A 26281-nucleotide genomic window follows, 5' to 3' on the forward strand; every position below is an offset into this window, starting at 1 on the left:
CAATTACGACTTTAGAAGTGGGAAGTAGGATCTTCCAATAAGCATGTGCAGGCAGCATTCACTTTTCTCATAGCCTGTGAAAATGTTGCCAGGGCAATATCTGAAAACAAATCTGAACTACTTATTGGGCCAGCTTAAAAAAATCCTTATTGTTGAGTTCTGTACAATTCTGAGGTTGAGTTTTGCTGAGCTCTCAGTTTATGAGTTTTTGTCTCTCTCCTGTCTCTTTCCTATTGTCCCTCCAGGGTTGGAACGAGAGGATGATCAGTTTGTTTGATGCAGTAAAAGCTGGTCTGCCTTGCTTATTACATTACCAAAAGGCTTTTAGGACATATTTGTCTGGCTTTTCAAATGTACTTGCTGGGGTTCTTGCCTTTTGGTAAATTCAATTGACAGACAATCTTATGCTTCATGCATAAGTTTATTCATTGTGCAACTTGTAAACAAAAAAGTGCATTTTGTCTTTCTTAAGGCACACAGTGAAATCCAGCAGGCAAAATACAGTCATCTCAATGAAAATCCATGCAGTCGTAAATTTAGTGCAATAAACTTCTGGTGGCGAAGAATTTCCCCTCGTGGATTTCGGGAACAGGCAAAATTGCCACGTTGACTAATAGGAAGTTGCTTGGTTTGTCTCTGACCTCTGTGTGGGCAGTGCATGTGTGCTGGTTTCACACATGCGTTCAATGTCCCCCATGCCTTTTTCGCCTGTGTTATCTTGCCTTGCAAAGGTAAATGTGACCTTTAGGGCCTTTAGTTGTCTGGCAAGAAATACATTATTTAAGGCTTATTAACAATTAAGACAGTAAATAATGTCGCAATGGTAGAAATGTATTATAGAAATTACTGTAATATAGGAATGTTATATCATTTTATATAGAACACAAATGTATGTATTGGTATGTACCGCAGATATTTAATTTACTGATTTATGCAAAAAACAAAAAAAGAGGAATTATCACATTGTAATTTATCATCCAAATATTCCCCCAAAACATTTTTTTTATTATAAAATTCCAGCAAAAATAACTATATCATGAAATATACTGTTACCGTCATATAAAATTACTGATACTGTAATATAAGATTTTAGTCAAACACAAGACACATTATATTGCCAAGAAGCTCAGCTATGCCACACACATGTGGAACACCCAACCCATGACTTTATGCACAAAATGGCTTTAAAAACAATACCCCAGTCTCCAGTGTTAAATAAAAATGCGGAAAGAATACTGAATCAGATTTACAGGCAGTGTCACTTTGGCTGGTTACTTGAAGCATTGAGAGAAAGAGAGTTTATTGCCTTCACATGACCATATCCCTCTTGATGACATGCTGCTCAGCTTTAATCCTGTGCTCTATTTTTCATCCCTAAACTCAAATCCCAACATTTTCCTGCTGTGGGTCAAAAGACACAAATGCCCACTGCGCCTAAATCAGGTTGCAAGTCCTTTCCCCCCTTTTTTTATTGACCTACTTTCATAGTAAGATTATAGTAACATAGTCATATTTCCATGTATATTTATTAATCCTCACAGCTAAGTCTACAGCAATTGTTTCGACATACTGTTTGCTTTTTGCATGCTTTTCCTCTTTAATTGCTTTTTATCATGAACAATGTGTTGTGTTTAAAAAAGCAAAACATGTAGAGCTTAAATGAAGAAAATGAGCTGTAGAGTTAATCGCAAGAAAAGATGAACATTCTGAAAATTAACATTCTGTTGCTCTCATGTCATTCCATACCCATTTGTTTTATTTTTTTTTTTTATTTTTTTTTTATTTCATGGAATACCAGAGGAGAAGTCTTTTGAAGAGTAAAAGTAAAAGTAGTCCACAAGACATGGAATATGCTGTTGTATAATATAATGGATATTTTTATGGTGTGTTTAATGTGTTTGTTTAGAAAACACATTTTATAAAGAGTATTCAAAATGTACTATATTTGTGTTCCACCAAAATAAATAAATAAATAACATGATGGTTTGGAACAACATGAAGTTGAGTAAATTATTAATTTATGGGTGAACTATACCTTTAAACGCAGAATATGGGATGCATTTAAATGCAATAAGCATGGACATGGATTTATTAAACAGGATTCACTGTAATATTTTGTTGCTGGAATTCAAGGTGTGTATGTGTGTGTGTGTGTGTGTGTCAGATCCACATCGTAGGGCTGACTAAGCATTTGTTTTATTGCTAAACGTATATTGTTTGAATCTTTTTACATTTTAGACAGATTTTCTGCGTGATAATAATGATGGTTGTGCTCCTGCTGATGTGGCGTGGCCTCACACAGTGAGGTGTGTGGTTTCTTTCACCATCTGCATGCTCTGAGGGTCTTTTCAAGCCTGTTTGCATGCAAACAATCACAGGTTGGACAGATTGCCCATCCCTGTTGCAAAGACCAACATATCTGGTCATCAGCATATGTTGTGTTTTGAATGCATGGGATGCTGGTGTTGCCACCAGGCTTCATCTCTAGCAGGACTATCTAGGTCAATCAGCTTCTGCAGAAGACTGGTCAACTGGCTTTACCAGCTGAATTTAGCATAATAATAATAATAATAATAACACTGTGAATTTGGCAACAGTAGTTTGAAAATTTTGCTGTTGAAATCGGTCTGTGCTGAACGGAATTCTAATCGCAGCCCTCCAGCAGCCAAAGTTGGAAGTGTTGTTGAAAATACAAAAATAGGAACGTGTGAGCTTCAATTTCCAGGTGAAATGTCCACAGAGTGGCATCAAAAGTGAGTTTTGTGTTATGAGCCAGTTGAATTGAGTCAGCACTGTCTGTCTTCTATGAAGACAATCTGCATTGTCTCTCACTCCATGATCGCTCGGATTACTACTACACTACAACTGGGGAATACAGTTAAACTAACAGCTTCAGCATTAAGGCTTATTACTCCTGAAAGACATAACAGATGAAGTAACATGCTCAAGGTGCTTACCTACCGGAGTTTACGCATTGGGAGGAGATGTAAACATTCAACATGGTGGAGGAGAGTGTGGTTTCTATAGTAAATGACTCTTGTGAACGGGCTACCGCAAAATTCTCAGGGGGTAATATTTTTACACAGAGAAAATAGGATGTATTTTCCCAAAATTCCATTATAATGGGAGTCTGGGGTAGCTCAGCGAGTAAAGACGCTGACTACCACCCCTGGAGTTCGTGAGTTCGAATCCCAGGGTGTGCTGAGTGACTCCAGCCAGGCCTCCTAAGCAACCAAATTGGCCCGGTTGCTAGGGAGGGTACAGTCACATTGGGTAACCGCCTCGTGGTCACTATAATATGGTTTGCTCTCAGTGGGTTGCGTGGTGAGTTGTGCGTGGATGCCACAGTGGATGGCGTGAAGCCTCCACACGCGCTATGTCTCCGCGGTAACGCGCTCAACAAGCCACATGATAAAATGTGCGGGTTGACAGTCTCAGACACGGAGGCAACTGAGATTCGTCCTCCGCCACCTGGATTGAGGCAAGTCACTACGAGGACTTAGAATGCATTGGGAACTGGGCATTCCAAATTGGTGAGAAAAAGGGGAGAAAAAAAAATCCATATTTTTGTTTCTCCGATAACTTGGTAGAAACAGCCCATGCTGTCGTTACTAGTTCTAAAGTGAAGTTTTTAAATTAGTAAGGGAGGTTTGGGTGCATCTTTTGAATTAGCAATGGCAAATCCTAATCCGTGGCATAAGAAAGTATTTTCATGCACAAGTGCATTTTTTTGTGACAGTCCTTAGTTTTTTAATGAACTTGTTTGTTGAACTGTTGTATAAAAGCAATATCACTTACAATCATGCTGTATGGCCCTACATCAGCACTGCTATGATTAACTGCTGCCGAATCACAGCCGTGCTTATATACTGTAAGGCCATACATCACTTTTGCTCATGTGATATTGCTTTATTAACTCTACCCCTTAACTCTAGCCCCAAACCCTAGACCTAACCAACACCGGAGTAAAAATGTAATCTTAGAGATAAAATGTAACCTCCAAATCGCACTAAGCATTATTTATGTGAACACAATTACTTCCTGGTTTCCATGGGGCCAGAACCCATGACTCTGAGGTTGCTTGTGCAACACGCTCTCAGTAGTGCAAGAGGGAAATGTATTCACACTTGAATTGATGCAAAAATGTCTGATGGGCAATGCCGCTTGTCAATATTATGGCTAAATGGGTCTAATTTCAGAGTACATGAGTTTTTGGAAGCAACATTGATTTCTCTGTGTGAATTTTGCAGGTCCAAAAGCAAGACAAGACCCAGACCAGCACTAACCAGCATAAACCACACCTTTTGACCAAATGCATTTCCATGACTCTTCCAGTCATTCATGATAACTACAAAAGGATATTAAAAAAAAGTTTTAAAAGACTGCACTAACGAGGATACATTTCTAGCTGATTAAATACTTTAGAGCTGAGCATAACTAGAAAATTTTTGATTCACAATAGAAATTTCCATGCATGGAAATCAAAATTGTAAAACTTCCTGATATTTCCAGGTTTACCATGACCAGGGAAACTCTGGAAGAGGTATCACTCATTACCAATAGGCAAATATCAAACAATCGCTGTGCTCTTCTTTGTCCCTTGGTATGTATTTGACCCTCACCGTGGTGATTTGCAGCACCATCTCTACATGAATAAATGCAGACACACTGTGAAGTGAGGTCAGTCCAAATTTAAGCCCACCATTTGTCCCCACTGCCCACCAGCGATTAGCCATTTCTCTTTGGTTATGCCTTTAATTATGAAACGCTCCCTCAGCTCAGTGGCGCAATCCATTATTAGACACATCCATTAATCTGTGGACACGACTGGGGCCTGATGGAGCCAAGACAGGCCGTAATGGCCCTGTTGGCCACGCCTGCGGTCACCGCTCAGGACGGGCCGAGCAAAACTCCACTGCTCTGAGATTAGAGGTCCACTAGCTTCACATTTATTGTATCAGTCTTCCCCTGGGCTGCTGCTGACTGGTCCTCATTAAGGGCATTTAGGACTGGTGGTTGCCAGGAGGCCAGAGATGCAGCAGCATCCTTCACTGGCCCTCCAGCCTAGAGCGACCCTTCTGATCATACAGCCTAATCTCTTAATGGAATAGTTCACTCAAAAAACTCCCCCTCATGTTATTCCAAATAAGTTTGTACTGTAAAGACAGAATATTTATTTTTTATTTTTGAGTGAACTATTTCTATAATACCCATGAAGGAGCATTGAGGCACAGGGCTGCTGTGGTTAGGCTAAAGGGCTTAGGTTGGAATGTGAAATGCAATCAGATCTGTGCATTCAAGTCCGTATCTGCTGATTCTCTCCCTGACTGGATGCCTTTATACTCAAATGCTGAATAAATTGAGATTCATGTGGAATTATAGACTATACACAGGGCTCAACATGAATGAGTAATCTCTCATAACCACAGCACCAAGGTCTCTTGGCAATTCAGTGTGCATTTGCAAAAGTATAATACTTTTTAATACCTGCTGGTGAGTCTACAGTGAGAATAATCCCAAACAGGACTTAACACTAAAGTGAAGTTGAAAGAAGAGACTTAACTGTCTAGAATCAAGAAATTTACTGTTCTAAGAACTCAAGAGAATACAGATCCTAATCTCAGATCAAAACGTTGAACTCTTAAAATTGTGGTGTACCTTCCATTGTCTGTAACGTGCAGGATCTGGATTTTTGATGGAAGAAAAATTTAATTTAACCTGTAACCATGACCATATACTGTAAAATAAATAAATAAATAAATAAATGAAGATGGACAACACTGAAAATGCTGTTTAAAGGTTTAAAGTGAACATAGTTTCTACTGAGTCACTCATTGCTGACATAAATGGCCACTCAAACAGTATTCCTTATGTTACACAATCAGCAAAATTATTAGAATAAAAATAATAAAAAAACACTTATCTGCATTTCAAGGCAGCACCTTGCATCTACAACATCATCAAGGGACAAATATACAGTATATATAGCATGCTTTTGTACAAGAGTAGGCTTCAATCAATTCTTTGAATCCTAACTAAACAGTCTCAGCATAATAATTTCACAAAAGAATGAGTGAAATTATGATAAACTATATTGTGAGGTGTAATTTACTAACAAAGCTGTATTTATGCATAGGGTGAATGACTTTAGATACTAAATTACAAGAGGATTTCAAATTAACAATGTTAAAGTCGACATGAAATGGCATTTATAACCCAATTTACTTCCATAATGTGCTTTAATTCTGAGTGAAACATGAAACATTATATTCAATTAATAATAATAATAAAAATAAACTGTAGGGTGGGAAATTAAAGGAATATTCCAGGTTAGATACAAGTTAAGCTCAATCGACAGCATTTGTGGCATAATGTTGATTACCACAAAAATTCATTTAGAATCATCCGTGCTTTTCTTTAAAAAAAGCAAAAACATTGATAAAATATCTTTCCAAGAACATTCAGTACACAAAGAACTCCAGACAACATGAGTTGTGGAAAATCAGATGTGCTCTAGGAGCTTTATACAGCTTTATACCGTTCGTGTCAGTGAAGAGATGGTTAGTCTATCCCTCACAGCCTTGTTGTCATTCCCGTTAAAGATCAAAGATGGCGCTACCGTGAATAAGGTAAAATGGGGCCAATTTCTGGAGGGTTTAAAAGGCAAAAATGTAAAGCTTATAACTTTATAAAAGCACTTACATTAAAAGAATATTCTGGGTTCAATAAAAGTTAAGCTCAGTCGACAGCATTTGTGGCATAATATTGATTATCACAAAAAAATAAGTCATTTTTATTTGTATAGCGCCTTTCACAACACACATCGTTTCAAAGCAGCTTTACAGAAAATCATCCATTAACAGAAAATTAAGCTGTAATATCTATAATGTCTTAGAGTCATCACTGTGTAGTTTGATAAAATACGATTGTGAATTGTGTTTAAAAATAAGTAATTAAATAATAATTGTATTTAGAAACCCAGTGAGCATGCCGAAGGCGACTGTGACAAGGACCACAAAACTCAATAAGATGTTGGTTAATGGAGAAAAATAACCTTGGGAGAAACCAGGCTCACTGTGGGACCAGTTCCCCTCTAGCTAACATCATGAATATAATGCCAATATTACTTAATTATGTATAGTGCAAGTCATGGTTTAAAATTATTAAACTAAGTAAGTGTTAAGGGTCACTGTTTAACAAAGATTTTGTAAGAGGCACTTACAATGGAAGTGAATGTGGCCAATTATTGAACGTTAAAATACTCACTTTTTGAAAAGTATAGCCACAAGACATAAACAATATGTGTGTGTTAACATGATTTTAGTGTGATAAGTTATAGCGAGTTAAGTTATAGCGAATTTTACAACTTAGTTGCCATGACGACGTAATGTCAACAAACCCTAAAACCCTAAAATGACTGTAAAAATGACAATTTAAACAACTTTACAGCTCAAATAAGTTTTAACAGAAGATTTAATGTAAATGCTTTTATAAAATTATAAGCTTCACATTTCTGCCTTTAAACCCTCCAAAAACCTTGATTTTTGCTTCTCTTTTTTTGTTTTTTTTAAAGAAATGGACGAATGAGTCAAAACACATTTTTGTGGCAATCAATATTATTCTACAAATGCTGTCGAATGAACTTGACTTGTATTGAATCCGGAATATTTCTTTAATTCTTCTGTTAAAACTTGTATTATTTGACTTGATAAATTGTATAAACTGTAATTTCTACAGTCATTTTATGGTTTGTTTACATAGTTATGGCAACAAAGTTGTAAAATTGGCTATAACTTTACATAGAAAAGGTTAGTAAGAGATTTTATCACACTCAAATCATGTTACCACACATATTGTTAATGTCTTGGCTATACTTTTGAAAAAGTGAGTATTTTAACCTTAAGAAAATGGCCCCCATTCACTTCCATTGTAAGTGTCTCATTGTAACCCAGATTTGTCCTTTTTTTAAAGGAGGGGCAAGTCAAAATATTTTTTTGTGGAAATCAACATTATGTCACAAATGCTGTATATTGAGCTCAACTTGTATTGAACTCGGAATATTTTTTTAAATAATGTGGGTGTTCTTTACCAGAAAAGAGTCATACCTAAATGCAAGTTTAATAAAAAATACTCCTAAATAGCTATCTGGCTATTAGATACCGTTATGTAGCCTAATAGACCATAAGCTGAAAAGAAAAGTTGTTCCAGGAAGCAGAGCAATTTATTACATTTTAATTAGGAAGATTAGGAAGACAAACATTTTGTTCTTTAAAATAATGAATGAATGCACTGATCATCATTTACTCACTATCATGCCATCCCAGATGTGTATGATTTTCTTTATTCTGCAGAATTTAAACATAGATTTTAAAATAATTTCTCAGCTGTAGGTCCATGCAATGCAAGTGAATGGTGGCCAGAAATCACATAAAGGCAGCATAAATGTAATCTATTAGACTCCAGTGGTTTAATCAATGTCTTCTGAAGCGATCCAGTCGGGTTTGTATGAAAACAGACCAAAATGTAACTCCTTTTCACTCTGCATATTGCCATTGCAATCTCTAGGTACAGTCATGATTTCAAGCTTGATTACACTTCCTAGTAATTGATGCATGCTTGATGTGCTTTTTGGAACTTCAAAGTTTTGGTCACCATTCACTTGCATTGTATGGACCTAGAGGGCTTAGATATTCTTCTAATCTGTGTCGGTGTTCTGCAGAAGAAAGAAAGACATACACATCTGGGATGGCATGAGGGTGAGTGCATGAGAGAATTTTAATTTTTGGGTGAAGTATTCCTTTAAATAAGTAAACGGGGTCCATTTTGATTTCATGTTGACTGTAGGGCCCTCAGTTGCTGAGATTTGTCTATAAACATATCATTACTGAAATAAATTGCATCAAAAAAGTGTTTTCTTCTAATAAATTCCAGAGGTAGATGTTGGAGAGATATGCTCTTACCTTCATTACAGTAACGACCTACATATCCTGTTTTGGAGCAGTCACAGTAAAGTTCACCGTCAGCCATAATGCAGCTGCCTCCATTTTCACAAGGGTTCTCCGTACACAAGCCTTCCATCTCTAACCGAACTTTTTGGCTCCCAAGGCGTATGGGAACCTGATTCCCGTAACCCAGATCTGTGATAATCCCCTTGAACGGTGCCATCTCCTTAACTGCCGGTAGCGTTAAGGCAGATGTCCGAATGTCTTGAGGCACTCCTCCAAGATACAGGTCGCTGATGATCTTCATGAACTGCCTTTGCGGTCTCACCTCATCTACTTTGGACTCTCTGTCCAGTGCCAGCACGGTTCGCAAGTTGTGCCTGCTGATGGTGGCAAAGTGCCAGCGACTGTCATTGACCATCTTGTCAGAGGTTATCGTGGTTTCTGCACAGTCCACACTGAAATGCAACTTCAGCTTGCCTTCCTCAATGGTCAGGAGCAGAAAGTCGCAGTATCCTCCATCGTCAAAGTAGAGAACCAGAGCGTTTGATATAGTGGTTTTGAACTGAAAACTGAGGTCACTTCTGGTGCTGGCATCCCAGCGAAGATAACGTGCCCACTGACCCTCAGAGCCTGTGAACTCCAGGCCCAAACCGAGACTCAAGAAGGTGCTGAGCAACAATAGTACACAATGGGGCTGGCAAAGGTGAGGCATGGTAACAAATTATTAAGTGATCACAAGGGTTCCTTGCGCAATAAACCAAATCAAATTCCTCAATTAATATTTGATTTGGAGGTCATTGAAGAAACATTGAATCCTTTAGGTGATAAACATATGGGCGAAGAAGATAAGGCCATTGAGGCTCCTGACACATGCCATCCAAAACCCTGTTTAAGAGTACTAGGATGAATTCCAAACAGACCGAAGAGCCTTGAGATGAGAGGTGGACAACTACTCAGCTTCCACGTTAGAGAGGCTTGACTGATGTTCCTTTGAGCCAACTTGCAGAATGAAAAGACAGATGCTCCATTTTGGTTCTGATTCTGTATCGCCGCATGTTAATGGCCACATTGGGCCTTTTAATGTCTGATCTGTGAAGAGAAGAAAAATACACACCAGTTTTCATCAGGTTCATTTTACAAGAAATATACACACAAATGTTCAACAACTGCATGCACTTCTTTCTTCAATTGCATGTGTTTTTTCTTTTGTTTTTGATTTTTTTTGCCATATTCAACTTTGTTTAGTGGTTTGTAGTCTAAACTGTAAAAAACCCAACCTCACAGAATCATGCTACAACACCTATTTTGCTAAATTATTTTTACAAGGCTTGTGTACGTATCATACGCAACACCAGAGGCACTACAAACAACAATGACTTTCATATCCTTTCAAACAAATCATGAGTAAAATGTCCTGGTTACTTTCGTAACCTCCATTCCCTGATGGAGGGAACGAGACGTTGTGTCGATGTAGTGACACTAGGGGTCACTCTTGGGAGCCCCAAACACCTCTGCTTTTTTAAAAAAGGAATTTGCATGCCACTCCCCCGGACATATGGGTATAAAAGGAACTGGTATGCAACTACTTGTGCTGAGGAGCCAAGACCAGGTCCCGGCCATTTCAGCGGGTAGTTCAGCATTGTGGCAAGAGAGACACAACGTCTCGTTCCCTCCATCAGGGAGTGGAGGTCACGAAAGTAACCAGGACGTTCCCTATCTCTCACTCACTCGACGTTGTGTCAACGTAGTGACACTAGGGGTCCCTATATAAAACGCAACAACTAGCTGAACTGTGTTGCATGAACTGGCGGTGTGTGATGGGCAGACTGCTGTGTGCCTCATAGCCAGTGCACCAGGCCGTCACCTAACCTCCCCCTACGCTCTTATGCTATGCTATGGTGCTATGCACAAGCGGTACACCCGGCCAGTTGTCCCGGAACTTACCTGCTAGTGCCTGCCAATACACGGGAGGAGACCGGCTCAACCCGGAGATTGTAGAACCTCACAAAGGTGTTGGGTGTTGCCCAGCCGCTGCTCTGCAGATGTCTGCCAAAGAGGTGCCACTGGCCAGGGCCCAGGAGGCTGCCACACTCCTGTTGGAGTGGGCTCGTAATCCCGCAGGGGGTGGCACGTCCTGAGTCTGATATGCCATCATGATGGCGTCGATGACAAAGTGGGTGATCCTCTGTTTGGAGACAGTGCTTCCTTTCCGCTGTCCACCAAAGCAAACAAAGAGCTGCTCGGAGCTTCTAAGGCTCTGCGTGCGATCAAAATAGATGCGTAAAGCTCGCACCGGACACAGCAACGCCAAGGCTGGGTCTGCCTCCTCCTGGGGCAGTGCTTGCAGGTTCACCACCTGATCCCTAAAAGGAGTCATGGGAACCTTGGGCACATAGCCCGGTCGGGGTCTCAGGATCACGTGAGAGTAACCCAGACCGAACTCCAGGCACGATTCGCTGACAGAGAACGCTTGCAGGTCCCCTACCCTTTTGATGGAAGAGAGCGCAGTCAGGAGGGCAGTCTTCAAAGAGAGTGCCTTAAGCTCAGCTGACTCCAAGGGCTCAAAGGGAGCTCCCTGTAGACCCCGAAGGACTACGGAGAGGTCCCATGAGGGGACGAGGTGCGGTCTGGAGGGATTCAACCTCCTGGCACCTCTCAGGAACCTGATGATCAAGTTGTGCTTCCCATACTTACCAGAAAGAAGATCCTTCCTCAGCTGAATTCGCCAGGTGGGGCTGTCGCGAGGAGTGTGAGATCCGAGAACCTCGTCTGGGTGGGCCAGTAGGGTGCTACTAGGATGACCTTCTCCTCATCCTCCCTGACCTTGCACAGGGTCTGTGCAAGTAGGCTCACTGGGGGAAACACATATTTGCGTAGTCCAGGGGGCCAGCTGTGTGCCAGAGCATCTATACCGAGGGGTGCCTCGGTCAGGGCATACCAAAGCAGGCAGTGGGAGGATTCCCGGGAAGCAAACAGGTCTACCTGTGCTCGACCGAATCGACTCCAAATCAGCTGGACCACCTGAGGGTGGAGTCTCCACTCTCCCCTGAGGGTAACCTGATGTGACAGCACGTCCGCTGCGGTGTTGAGATCGCCCGGGATGTGAGTGGCTTGTAGCAACTTGAGGCACTGCTGACTCCAGTGGAGGAGAGGGCGGACGAGTTGTAACATGCAATGGGAGCGTAGACCGCCTTGGCTGTTGATGCGGCAGAGCCGGTGTTGTAGTTGCAGTTGGACACCGAGCACACCGAACGTGTGACCCAGGGAACAAGAAAACTGCTCTTTTGTTGAATTTTTGGGTACCGCAGCCTCTTGGACATGTAGTGAAATTAAATGAAAATGAAACGAAAGATTCTCCTCCCGGCCCTCCACTGGGGGATGGAGTGGTCTGCTCACCAGCTCCGGAGAAGTGGGTCTCCTTACCCCTGGGTCGCCCGTCACAGGGGCGCTTTGAAGACTTCCTCAGGTTCTTAGCGGCCGGCCGTGAGACGGGTGGTGTCTGCTTCCTGCGCTGGGCTCCATGCTGGGGCCGGGCCACGGGGGCGGGCTGCGGCAGAGCCGGTGTTGTAGTTGCAGTTGGACGCCCGTAGAGCGAGGTCGGTCGCCGAGCGCAGTTCCTGCATCAATCCCGGGTCAGAATTACCCTTGTGCAGTTCTTTTAGCGCCTTGGCTTGGTGTACTTGCAGAAGAGCCATGGTGTGCAGGATGGAGGTGGCTTGTCCAGCTCTAGCCGTCAGGGACGACGTAAACCTACAGGCCCTGGACAGGAATTTCGGGCACCCACACCAGGTGGCGGTGCTCTGCGGCACAGGTGCGAGCACCTTATCCACCTGGGGGATCACCGAATACCCCCTGGCTGCTCCGCCATCAAGGGTAGCGAGAGCGGGGGAGCTGAAACACTGGGACCGGGCAGTAAAAGGTGCCTCCCATGATCTTGTCAGCTCCTCATGCACTTCTGGGAAGAAAGGAACGGGGGCGGGGCATGGCCGTGGGCGGCGCCCTGACCCCAGGAACCAATCATCAGGCCGCGAGGGTTCAGGGGAGAGCGGAGGGTTCCACTCTAGTCCGACGCTCGCGGCCGCCCGGGAAAGCATGTCCATTATTTCCGCGTCGGCCTGGGACTGGGCGATCACTCCCAAAGGAGGAAGCCCAGTAGAAGCCTCTGTGTCCGACTGGACGAGCCCGCTCTGCGATGCTGCACTCGATAACTCATCTTCTTCCCGAGCTCCAAACGAGATGTCGAACTTGCCCTAAGACGAGCCGGCGATCTCGTCCGAGTGCCCGACCAGAGCAAGCGAGCGTGCTGGGGAATGGGAGGTCCATGGGGGGATACCTGGCGGAGGTGGTCCCATTGAGGTCCCCAAATCGCCCCCAGTGCTAACCGGCACAGCCTCATATCCGTAGGTACAAGGACCGAGGCGGGGAGCCGCTGGGGTGGCTTGCTTTCTTACAAATGCAAGCCGCGACTGCAACATTGCCATGGTCATGTTCTCGCAGTGAGGACAAGACCCATCCACGAACGATGTCTCCGCACGGGCAGTGCCCAGACAGGAAAGACAGTGATCGTGGCCGTCAGAAGTGGAGAGATATCGACCGCAACCAGGAATAACACACAGATGGAAAGGCATCTTTAAAAAGATGTTCAGTGTGTGCTGCTCTTTTAGAAAGAAAATATACTCTTTTTTAATTTTTTATATATATATATTCTTTTAGTTGTTTCTGCCGAAGCGCCCAGGGGCGTTCTCTGCACTCCACGGGTGTAGAGGGGGAGAAGCCGCTGAAATGCTCTGTTGAATCCAGCAGATGAGGTGAATGAACTTTCACGGATGAATTTAGCTTCAATGAATAGAACCGCTCGGCTCCAAAGAGAAAATATGAATGAGTGGTTGCATACAAGCTCCATTTATACCCGTATGTTCGGGGGAGTGGCATGCAAATTCCTTTTTTCAAAAAAAGCAGAGGTGTTTGGGGCTCCCAAGAGCGACCCCTAGTGTCACTACATCGCCACAACGTCGAGTGAATGACAAACAGGGAACTGCATTGTAGAGCCGAGGAGGGCGGGGCCGGGCTGGAATGACGCACGCCCGGTCTCGCCTCCTCCTTTCCACTAAACCCACTTACACTGGTGCCAAAAACCCGGGAAGGAGGAGGGATTCCCATCGCAGAGTCCTCGACACTGCCATCCACCCAGGGGAGCGCCGCTGCCATCCAACGGGGGATGGAGTAGCCCAACCACCCGGATGCGGGGAACAGCCGCCGTCCGCGAGGTGAGTGGGGACTGGACTCCCCGACTGTCTGGAGTGAGGGAGTCACTGCCGGGGGCGAAGGAGTGCCCTGCCGTCCCCCGGGAACGTGGAGGGGTCAAGAGAAGACCGCCGTCCGCGGGGGGAGGAGGGAAGCGACTCCCTGACCGCCTGGAGTGGTAGGGCCGCTGCCAGGGGCGGAGGAGTGTCCCCACGGGACGCCGGGAATGCGGAGGGGCGTTCTGTCCGCCGGGGGTCGGAGGTCTGACTCCGGTCCGCACGGGGAGGAGCGGCTGCCGTCCGCCTGAGAGGGTGGAGGAGTGATCGAGTATCATGCGACGGCGCATCAGAGAACCGGTGAGTTTCTTTTTCTCTCTCTCCTCTCTCTCTCTCTGTCACTCCGTGTTGGCCTTTCCCTCGCCTATTTTGTGTTGTTGTTGTTTTTCCCCTACTGTCTCCTCCCAGGTCGAGGAAGGCGGAGATGACAAGTCGGCAGTCGGGGCGCAAGGCACGCCCCCCGGAGAGGAAGGGGGGATGTACGTCATGCCGGGGGCTCCCCGGCCTAAGGCAACGCCGGGAGGAGTGTAGAGCCGAGGAGGGCGGCGCCGGGCTGGAATGACGCACGCCCGGTCCTCAATCAGCCTGATGGGGCGCACGAGGGATAAAGGTGGCCGGGGACGACAGTTTGAGAGAGAGAGAATTACAGGCAGCTGTACTGTGTGTGTGTTTACGGTTGTGTGTTTGTTTAAGTTGTTCATTAAATTATTATTTAAGTTGTCAAGCCGGTTCTCGCCTCCTCCTTTCCACTGAACCCCCTTACATGCATATTATCAATTAATTAACACTTTTTGCCCTGCTTACAATATGACATTCAAAACACTTTTACTATAGCTCATGACTTGTAAAGCGATACATTTTAAGGTATCCATTACATAGCCAAATACATTTACACGCATGTTCAAATGTGCTCAAACTGTGCAGAAGCTCAACTGATTGCGCTTGCTATGCAAAGGGTTGGGGTACGAGCTAAAAGTGTCATAAAAGCACCACAAAAGAAATTGTATTTTTCATTTCATATTTGTGACACAATCGATTAGCTTTAGCTTAAGGTTTAGGTTAGTGAGGTAGGTTTTGCTGATTTAAAACTTGATAGAACAATAACCTTCAAAACCTCATCTGTTTTAGGAGAAAAACACATGTAAGGAACCATGTAATATCATTTTAGGGCTGAAACAAGGTTATCGACAACGTCGACAATAAAACATTGTCAACAAAAATGTTCATTGAATAGTCATTTGAACTCATTTAACGTAACGAGATCACATTAAACTCTAATGATGAAGTGCGAGAGGAGCATTGCAGCTCGTGCCTGAATGAAGAGAGGAATAAAATAGCTCACAGTCCAGAGGTACTCCAAACTTTCCAAACAGCTTAAGGTGATGTAGATCAGAAAGAATGTGGGAATTATACAAAAGTACAAAATAACATAGAAGCACTCGCATTGTGAAATAAAGCAGAGCCAGAGCTGCTGTTCCGGTTAAGCAAAACGTGTCGAGTGTCTTTAAAGGAAACACCCCGCCATTATATCTTTAAAGCATCCTTTATTTAAATTCAAATAACAAGGAGCAGGTCATGTAAATAAGTATAAACTCCAAAACTGGCATTTCTCTGTGCGGTCAGCGCAGAGATTGAAACTGCATCACGGCTGATGCACACTCTGGCGTGGGGACGCTTGTCCCTCGCATGCGCTCGCTGCAGCTAGATTATAATGTGATGGCTCGCAACATAGTGAATCATAATTCATATGTGTTGCGATGTGTATCTTATCATGAAGAAAAATGGTGATACACAGCTCTTTTAAGAGGAGAGAGTTTGTTTTTTGTGAGTTAAACATGGATCGAAGTGAACAAAAAGGTGAGAGTGTAGTAAATATTAAATATTTTAATATTTTAAAATAGCTAAAAATCCTTAAAAAAAAAGATACATTTACCTATGAAGCAACATAAGATATTTAGACTTGCTTTCAGAAAATATATCTTGAATATAAATATATTTTGTCTTTACTGCACTGGCAGAAGTATAAACAAGTGAAAAAATACACATATATACAAAATACACATATTCAAGATACATTCTCTGAAAGCAAGTCTAAATATCTTTCTGTAATGCTGCTGGCAATGACAGGCAGATGAAGATGATGAAGTGTAGAACCCAAGTGCAGTTTATTACTAGAAGCATGAAAACCAAAAACGTGATTACAAAACATAAAAATTAACTAGACTTGACTTGACTTGACTTGACTTGACATCCAAACAACGTTACAACACAATACCTGACAAGAGACAATGGCAAACATGAGGGCTTAAATACACAGACATGGGTAACAAGTAAACAAGACAACCAATCACAAGACTGAACTAATAAACAAGATAACAAGACAATGACCATGAACCAATGACATAACAGAACTAATAACAAGACTATAACCAATGGGAACAGGACACATGAACATGAGGGAAACAGGATAATCACCTGACATGGAAACACTTCTCAAAATAAAAGACATTCACACAAAACATGAACAAAAACACATCTAGATGTGACACACAGGCTATGTACAGACTGCAGGCAAATTTTCTCAAATCAGATATTTTCAGGCAGACTGTCCGCACAATTAATTGCAAGTGATCAAATCAGATTTGCGCGTTCAGACATAACCAATCTATCTGCATGGGTTGCTTTGGTAACAACGTAGGCGTACCCACGTGATGATGCTTTCAAAACAGATGCGAGAAAAATGGAGGTGCATCATCTCGCTCTCCAAATAAGCGCCCTGTCCAGTTGCAGTACAGAACTCCTCAGTCGCACAAGAAAAACTCAGCGACGGAGGAGACTGGTAAATATTGTGATGTTCCGTGCTGCAGTCACCGATTTTTGACGTCATCGCTGTGTGTGACGTTAAGAGTGATGCAAAAGACCATTTGAAAACCAATTTGAGCAGCCAGAGCGTCCAGACTGAGACACATCTGAAAAAAATCAGATTTCAATCGCATTTGAAACCACCTCCTGATGTGGTTTGAATCAGATTCTGAAAAATTTGATTTCATGTGGTTTTTTGCTGTCCAGACTATCAAAAACTTACTGGATACAATCTGGATATGCAAAAAATCTGATTTTTAGTGGCAGTCTGAACAAGGCCTTATATGCTGCTTCTCAAGAAATTTTTTTTTTCTCCCCTTTTCTCCCCAGTTTAGAATGCCCAATTCCCAATGCGCTCTAAGTCCTTGTGGTGACATAGCGACTCGCCTCAATCCGGGTGGCGGAGGATGAATCTCGGTTGCCTCCGCATCTGAGACCGTCAATCCGTGCATCTTATCACGTGGCTTGTTGAACACGTTCCTGCGGAGACCTAGTGAATGTGGAGACTTCACGCTATTCTCCGCGGCCCCACCGAAAGCGAGAACCACATTATGGTGACCACGAGGAGGTTAACCCAATGTGACTCTACCCACCCTAGCAACCTGGCCAATTGGTTGCTTAGGAAGCCTGACTGGAGTCACACAGCACACCCTGGATTCGAACTTGTGACTCAGATGTATCTTTTTTAAAGTATTTTTTAGATATTTTTAAATGGAAAACAAGACAAAACACTTGATAACAATATAATTTTTTTGCAGTGAATTTATTACTGAATTAAACTTAATAAAAAGTATTTTTTTCATTTCAGTGAATGTCATTTAGAGGTATTTTTAAAGATGATATTTTTCCCTCTTTATGGTTAGTAAGCATATTTAATACAGTATTTTAAGTCAATGCACAAGCTGAATAGTTGGTTAAGAGCTAATGATTAATCATTGCAATAATCACCAGAATAGTTGAATAATCATTCTAATAATCATTAGATTTGTAGATTATCAAAATAATTGTTAGTTGCAGCCCAAATCATTTTACAAAAAAATTTGATGATTTTAATAAAATCAGGCTGAAATAAAAACACTTATACCACGGGTCTGTTGAATGCTTGATTTTGATTGGTTGACGGACATTCTAAGGTGTACAATTATTTTTCAAGTAGTTCCAAATTTGGCGACACTCGCTGCTGCTGAGAAGTGCTTAAACTCACATCTTGCCGATTTTGAAGCGATGTCACTTCTGACGAGAGCTGCAACAAAAAAAGGTAATCCCAGAAGCGATCTCTCTGAGTTTCTCTCTTTCGATCTCTCAAATACAAACTCACACACACAAACACACACGCACAAACACACTACCTCATTATCCAGTAAGTCCTTGAGTAAAGCAGCACAAGCCTCGCAATCCTCCGTTGCCAGTTCTAAAGTGACGTTTTACCACCTTGGGTGTGCATAATTTTTCAATAATTAAACAGTTTATCAATTATTCCTTACATGAAATCTTGGTTTTACAAACCCAATCGTAACCATATCCACATATGCTTTAAGAGTCGATTCAAATTATATTTTCAGTTTGAATGGTCAAATTGATTTTCAGGTTGTTTTTCTTCATTCGGGACACAATGTGACTGTAGAGTCATTCACAAAGTGCAGTTGCTTTTACAACTTTGTCTGAATTCACTTATTTATGCTCACACATAGCATTCAATATGTACTGAATTGTAGGTAAGCATTTTCAGCATATGCATGAATGTGTAAATACAATAGTAGCCTACAGTAATGACTCTATGTTGTCTGATGAGTTCGGGCAAAATGTTCAGTTTTCCGCCCTCACTTTCCACAATGACAGCTACACACTTACAGTGACTACAAGTTAGCCATGCATAGGTTGACTTCCTGAAGAATGTAATGAACGTGGCTCAGTGGCACTTTCAAAACATTGCTCTATTTTTTTAAACACTCACACTTCTCAACCAATGGCGTGAGTTTGGGGCGGGGCTACCTGGTTGTCTGACAACAACAGACAGGGGTAGGACTGCATAATTAATCAAATAAATAATTGACTAATTGCGAAAAGTGTCAATTGCAGCAGTCCATGTAGTTCTACTTGTCATGTTAAAATTTATATGTAATTTTGTATTTTATGATTATTATATTTGTACAGTGGTTGATCATTTTAACCAACCAGAGACATGTCCATTGCTTTATACTGTATATAACTGATTCATTTGAACAATAGCTTAGTTTTTTATACTTTTAAGGGCCAATGTGAGGTCAAATGTTTAGTCTTGATTAACTGATGTATAAAAAAGCAATAGAATCATTCACAAACAGTTTTTAGCTTGTTTTGGATGTGCACAAAGAATACGGCATGCAGTTGATTCACCCGAAATAGGTATTTTATAGTAAATTGTATTAGTCAAAATTAAATACTTTTACAATTTCAAGGAAAAGAATCAACAAATTTTGTCATAATCGTGCAGCCCTAGACAGGGAAATGTTTGGGAAACCTGTATGAAAACAACCATTATTTGTGCAATTCCATTTGGTGCAGCTAGCAGCACACAAATTACTGGACCTATAAAAATAATTTTTCTTGTTAGTATGTTAAACAGACATAAAAACAGGCTGTAAGGGGGTTTAGTGGAAAGGAGGAGGCGAGAACCGGCTTGACAACTTTAATAATAATTTAATAAACAATTTAAACAAAACACACAACCAAAACCACACAGTACAGCTGCCTGTAATTCTCTCTCTCTCGAACTGTCGTCCCTGGCCGCCTTTATCCCTCACGCGCCCCATCAGGCTGATTGGGGACCGGGTGTGTCTCATTCCAACCCGGCCCCGCCCTCCTCGGCTCTACACTCCTCCCGGCGTTGCCTCAGGCCGGGGAGCCCCCGGCATGACGTACATCCCCCCCCACCCTTCCTCTCCGGGGGCGTGCCTTATGCCCCGACTGCCGGCAGGTCCTCCCCGCCTTCCTCGACCTGGGAGGAGACAGGAGGGTCAAAAAAACAACACCACAAAATGGCGAGGGAAAGGCCAACACGGAGCGACAGAGAGAGAGAGAGAGGAGAGAGAGAAAAAAGAAACTCACCGGCTCTCTGATGCGCCGTCGCGTGGTCCCTGATCACTACTCCACCCTCTCAGGCGGACTGCAGCCGCTCCTCCCCGGGCAGACCGGAGTCAGACCTCCGACCCCCAGTGGACAGAACGCCCCTCCGCATTCCCGGCGTCCCGTGGGGACTCTCCTCCGCCCCTGGCAGCGGCCCTACCACTCCAGGCAGTCGGGGAGTCGCTTCCCTCCTCCCCCCGCGGACGGCGGTCTTCTCTCGACCCCTCCGCGTTCCCGGGGGATGGCAGGGCACTCCTCCGCCCCCAGCAGCGGCTCCCTCGCTCCAGGCGGTCGGGGAGTCCTGTCCCCACTCGCCTCGCGGATGGCGGCCGTTCCCCGCGTCCGGGTGGTCGGGCTACTCCGTCCCCCGTCGGACAGCAGCGGTGCTCCCTTGGGTGGACGGCAGTGTCGAGGACTCTGCGACGGGAATCCCTCCTCCTTCCCGGGTTTCGGCACCAGTGTAAGGGGGTTTAGTGGAAAGGAGGAGGCGAGAACCGGTTTGACAACTTAAATAATAATTTAATAAACAATTTAAACAAAACACACAACCAAAACCACACAGTACAGCTGCCTGTAATTCTCTCTCTCTCGAACTGTCGTCTCCGGCCGCCTTTATCCCTCGCGCGCCCCATCAGGCTGATTGGGGACCGGGTGTGTCTCATTCCAACCCGGCCCCGCCCTCCTCGGCTCTACACAGGCATTCTGTTTATATTTTAGAGCCCCTATTAAAGCATCTTTCTCTAAAATAATGCTTGCCTTCAACCCAAGCAACTATTTCACTTTTAAAACTGCATAAACTTTGCCAAAAAACCCACAGTGAAACATTTGCTGTGTGCAACACCTAAGTATTTACAACACACACTGTGAGTTGACAGATGTCTGACGGAGAGATACATGTGTGTAGAATTCCATCCGTCCCTGCCCTGGGTGTTGCTTTGGCATGGAGCCCCCGTAGACAAAAGCTTCCCCAATCGTAGCTGTTCCACAGCGGTGCAACACAATAACCCCTTTAACTACCTGCCCTGAATAGTTAATCTCACCCTGGCAGCCAGCTATTGAATTAAGGCAACTGATACCAACACGGATGCGTGGACCGTCTTCTAAGCAATAGTGGGCCTTGTCTATGTTTCAATGGTGAACGAGCTCTCCACAAGATTTGTGAAGAAAGGTGAAGAGGTGGTGAGTGGAGCAGCACACAGTGGCCATGGTCAAGACATTTACCATGCATGCCACACTGATAGGCAAGCCATCACAGAGAAGGGGTTTTCAGAAGGGCTTCCTGTGAAGGCTGATGTACTGGGAATGGGCTGGCCTGAAACCCGATCCTCACACGCAGCCCATGACGACTGCCATGGGTCTGGCAGTATTCACATTGAGGATTTATTACAAACAAAATACACACTATTGGGTTACAAATTATATAGATGCGATAAGAACTCTGCAGATAGACATTTGATGTCCAAAAGACATTTGGACAGAATTTTTAAGTGCTGCTTAGGGCATAAGCATTATTCATCCTAGTTAATGTGTAAGAAATTAAATGCTTAGATTAGACATGAAACATGAGGAATTAGAATGTACATTAAGTATATGTTCTGCCATATGTTGTGTAATTTCTGTGGCATTTTTGTATGTTGCCTTTCATATTTCTGCCATTTCATAATTTTACTATTTAAAGGAATATTCCGGGTTCAATACAACAGCATCAATCAAAAGCATTTATGGCATAATGTTGATTAACACAAAAAATAAATTTGACTTATCCTTTCTTTGCTTTTAGTGTGATAAAATCACTTACTAGACTTTTCTGTGTGAAGTTTTATCCAGTTTTACAATTTTGTTTCCATGATGATGAAACAACAGATTTAAACAACTTTACAGCTCAAATAATATGTTTTTTACATAAGAATTAATGCAGTTATAAAATTATAAGTTTGTCACTTCTGCCTTTAAACCCCCTTCAAAAACTGGGCCATTCACTTCAATTGTAAGTGCCTCACTGTAACCTTGATTTTTGCTTCTTTTTTTCTTTTTAAGAAAAATAGGGATGAATCAAAATATTTTTTTGTGGTAATCAATATTTTTGCCACACATGCTGTCGAAGGAGCTTAACTTGTATTAAACAACTAATTATTGTATTGATAGGCTTTTTAATGGCAGGTTTGAACTTATGCTATATAGCATGGTCACTGTGTTCACTATAATGTATCTCTTTTTCCTGAGCAATATCTGTGGAAAATTAGAATAGCTTTTTTTGTAGTCAAGACTTCAAAGAATGAAACCAAACAGAAAGGGACTTTTTATAAACCTACCCTGAGAAATATTCACTGGAATAAAAAGTGGGAAAAGTTGCTCTGGTCTACGATATATGCTGAATACAATTACATTTCAGCATTTCAGATAAATTACAAGGGTATTATGCTATAAATGTGGTTTATGAGGACATTTCTAGTGTCCCCATAATTGAAATTGCTTAAAAAACATACTAAATGATGTTTTTTAGAAAATGTAAAAATGCAGAAAGTTTTTTGTGAGGGATAGGTTTAGGGGTAGGGTTAGGGGATAGAATCTATAGTTCAGACAGTATAAAAATCATTGTCTATGGAGAGTCCACATAATGATAGCTGCACCAACATGTGTGTGTGTGTGTGTGTGTGTGTGTGTGTGAGAGAGAGAGAGAGAGAGAGAGAGAGAGAGAGAGAGAGAGAGAGAGAGAGAGAATGTTCATGTTCGGACTCCTGAATGCATCCTTCAGTCCTCTCTTTGAGCAATGACACCGGATCATCTATTTCAGGAATATTTATGATATGGAAATAACAGGAACACAATGAATAGGAATTTACATTGTGTTTCATGTTCAAAAACACGTCTTCAAATTGATATAGAAGAGACCGTTTACATTAGAAGAACAGTGCTACCCCTGTTCAAATGGACGTCTACGTCTCTATATTAAAAATAAGCATATTAATGAAAATACAAATGGGGGTATCTTGTGATATGTGCAATGTGATACGAGTTCGTGCCAAAAACTCATCTGTGAAACTGTATAAATCTCTTAAAGTAGCTTTGCTTTACCTTGTACGCAGAAGAGTGCTTCTTCCCCTACAGAAAATCCGGTTTACTCTCAAATATTTTCAAGAAATGTTAAATCCACGTTGCGAGTGATGGAGCGCTGCTGCAGTGATGTTGAGGTCAGCTCCTGTGTAGCGGGATAATCCGCATTCGCGCGTCCGCACATCAACAGCTCACTCTCTCCTCCGCGCGACTGTCGCGCTCTCTCATGGCCAGCGCTCGCAAGCTCCTCTGCTCCGCCTACTACTTACATGAAACACGCCATTTAAAGGCGTGCAAAAGACAAATAAATGAGTGGTAAACGGTTTTCGTGGAAGACTAGGTATATTTTGGTGAACTCTCCATGGTGCTGAATGGCTCCACAGTTCTGTAACAGCCCAGAACAAACGAAACCCAGAAAACATTCTTAATTAATTGACATTTCAATTTCATAAACATTTAAAATTCTACTTAATTCAGTAAAAATGACTTTTGAGTTAATAAGCAAAATATATAAACGCAAAATGGAAACGCATACACAGCTTTATATATATATATATAATTTTTTTTTACTTATATATTTTTTTATTTTATATATATATATATATATATATATATATATATATATATATATATATATATATATATATATATATATATATAAGCCCGTAGAAAAGTGCTGGAGTTTTTGTTTGCATGTTGCACAATATTACATGAGGCTTAAATAAGCAATAAGCTGCATTTGCAATATTAATTTATCAGGGCTTTAACCAAAGTGATTTGCATTGCTGGGTAAGTGTCTTACTCCAAAAAAGAGAAACAGCATTGGGATATCTGCAGTTTCTCAGTTGCTATGTCACTCTGCAGCACTTCATGGCATACAATCCACAGCAGGGGTGGTTCTTGAGAGGGGACCAGCCCCCCAGTCGGACGGAATTTCGTTGCCACCCCAGACTGATCACTGGACCCTGTGAAAAAATCCTGGCACTGCCCCTGATCCACAGACATTTAAGTTTTGGCATTTACAGTGCCAAAACAGCCCCAAAAATATTTGGACAGTTAAAACACCAAACATGTATACAGTATAATGTCATTGCTTTCTAACAAAATATCACACCAAATAGCATCTGCAAACAAAATTTCCTAGACATTTTCTCTGAACTAACTTCACTTTTTTCAGTTACTTCTAACCAGTGGGTTCCAAGGTGATTTTTAGTGGATTTATGCGTTGCATCTGAAAGGTAAGGCAGCTGCTGCCTTGATGCCTCACTGCCCTGTCAGTCAATGACTTCACAGGCAGCGATTTGCATGTGAAGGCATCTCATAAGGACGCTTCTTTCAGACGACCTTCCCAAGAACCCAAAGGATTTACAAAGGACTCAAAGGATTTCCAGTGAGCTTTAGACATACCCAAGCAAATATTTCTGCAATGATTATTCCTTCTAGAAATGGAGTAATTCTTTAAAATTCAATGAAGGTGCCCTAGCAGAGTAAACAAAGGTGTAGATGATCAACTTTTGATGAACATATAGACATGTTTGACAACCAGAAAGTGTCCAAATACTGTTTTTTTTTTTTGCAAAATGTTTGGTTTGAAAAGTTTAGTTGTGCTATCTTCCTTTAAAATAAATGGAACTTGGTTTGATATTTTGTTATATACTCCAATAATCATGTTGCAACCTTTCTACATTTATAAGTGTAGTTTAAGTGTTCAGATATTTTTGGGGCCACTGTAGCAGCCATCAGTCTTTTTTTTTTTTTTAATTTGGCACTCCAGCGGGTTTTGACTCCTCAATGAACAAAGCTTTTAAAATTTAAAATTAATTCTAAAACTTTTTGGGAAAGAGTTACAGTGAAATATTGCTAAAGCTATGGATCTATCTCACATTTTATAGCTTGGTGTAAGTATCATTAACTACATGCAGACTAGTTAAAAACTATCAAACACACATCGAATATATAACTATATGAATGCACATTTTAAGTAAAATTAAACAATAATAATAAGTCTACATCAATCAAATTATGTAAATAGTCTTATTAAAATAAGTTGCAAAAAATGTGTTACTGTATATAAAACAAGCAATTTCAGGGTAAACATTGTTCATACTATCATAAAATGTGAAATATTGTTTAGTAAACTTTCCCACATTTTCAGTCTCTAATGCGACTACTGCTTAACAAAATAAAACCACTCTAACATGTTTCATACCAACTAAAAACCTAAAGAACTGCTTTACCAATATGTATTTTGAAATGACCATCTTCACAACAACCTCATTTTATATACTGTAATGTCAACTGTCAGCCTTACCCAGCCCATCTCATTAACATTTATGTTATTTGCTGGTGCTTTATTAACAAACTGGCATACAAGAATGCATTCTTCACCACACCAGCACACACATACACGTTGCACCTGCTTGTAAATGAGTGTCAGAAAAGGAAACATCTTTTGTTTTCATTATGTAGGACATGTTGTGTGTGTGCATGGATGGAGATCTTCTTTCCTAGTGTTTCACAGAGCACTGTTCATCTTCTTTCAACTACACCTCTCTAAAGACACCTGTATACTTTCCAGGACACCATCTGCAACAATTAATTATCCCACAGAGCTTGCTTGATTACATTGCTTTGAGAGCACCTCCACACAACATGCCAACACATTAAATATAGTCATTGACATTTTATATCACCCAACTTGCTCCCAATTGTCACCAAGCCCTGCTGCCACAGCCTCATCAAAGATGAGTCCATTACTGTGTCAAGTTAGTAAACAGTAAGAAACTGTTTAACTACCTTTCTGTTACTGCCAGGACCTAGCCACTGCATATATTTCTGTCAAATGTTCACATGCAGCTCTCTCCAAATCAAAGAAAGTCCCACAAAAAGTGCCACATCAACCCCTCACCAAAATCCACCCACAACTCTGCTTCTTTCATGACATTTCTCCTGCCTCCATACAACCACACAAAAATTTTAAAAAGCACAACCTTCCACAACTGTTTCCTGGCTCTT

General features: G+C 41.9%; 1 protein-coding gene across 1 annotated transcript in view; it reads right to left on the minus strand.

The window, feature by feature from the left end:
* LOC127415771 (neurexin-3b-like) overlaps positions 1 to 23403 on the minus strand; it is a 558207-nt gene extending 534804 nt beyond the window's left edge. The window contains exons 1-2 of the mRNA XM_051654668.1: positions 23288 to 23403; positions 8961 to 10034 (exon numbers count right to left, since the gene is read on the minus strand). Coding sequence (XP_051510628.1) covers positions 8961 to 9657 — 697 coding nt within the window. The 5' untranslated portion in view covers positions 9658 to 10034; positions 23288 to 23403. The remainder of the gene's footprint in view (positions 1 to 8960; positions 10035 to 23287) is intronic.
* Positions 23404 to 26281: the final 2878 nt, after the last annotated feature.

This window comes from Myxocyprinus asiaticus, chromosome 25 (genome assembly GCF_019703515.2).
Source record: "Myxocyprinus asiaticus isolate MX2 ecotype Aquarium Trade chromosome 25, UBuf_Myxa_2, whole genome shotgun sequence".
NCBI classification, from domain to species: domain Eukaryota; kingdom Metazoa; phylum Chordata; class Actinopteri; order Cypriniformes; family Catostomidae; genus Myxocyprinus; species Myxocyprinus asiaticus.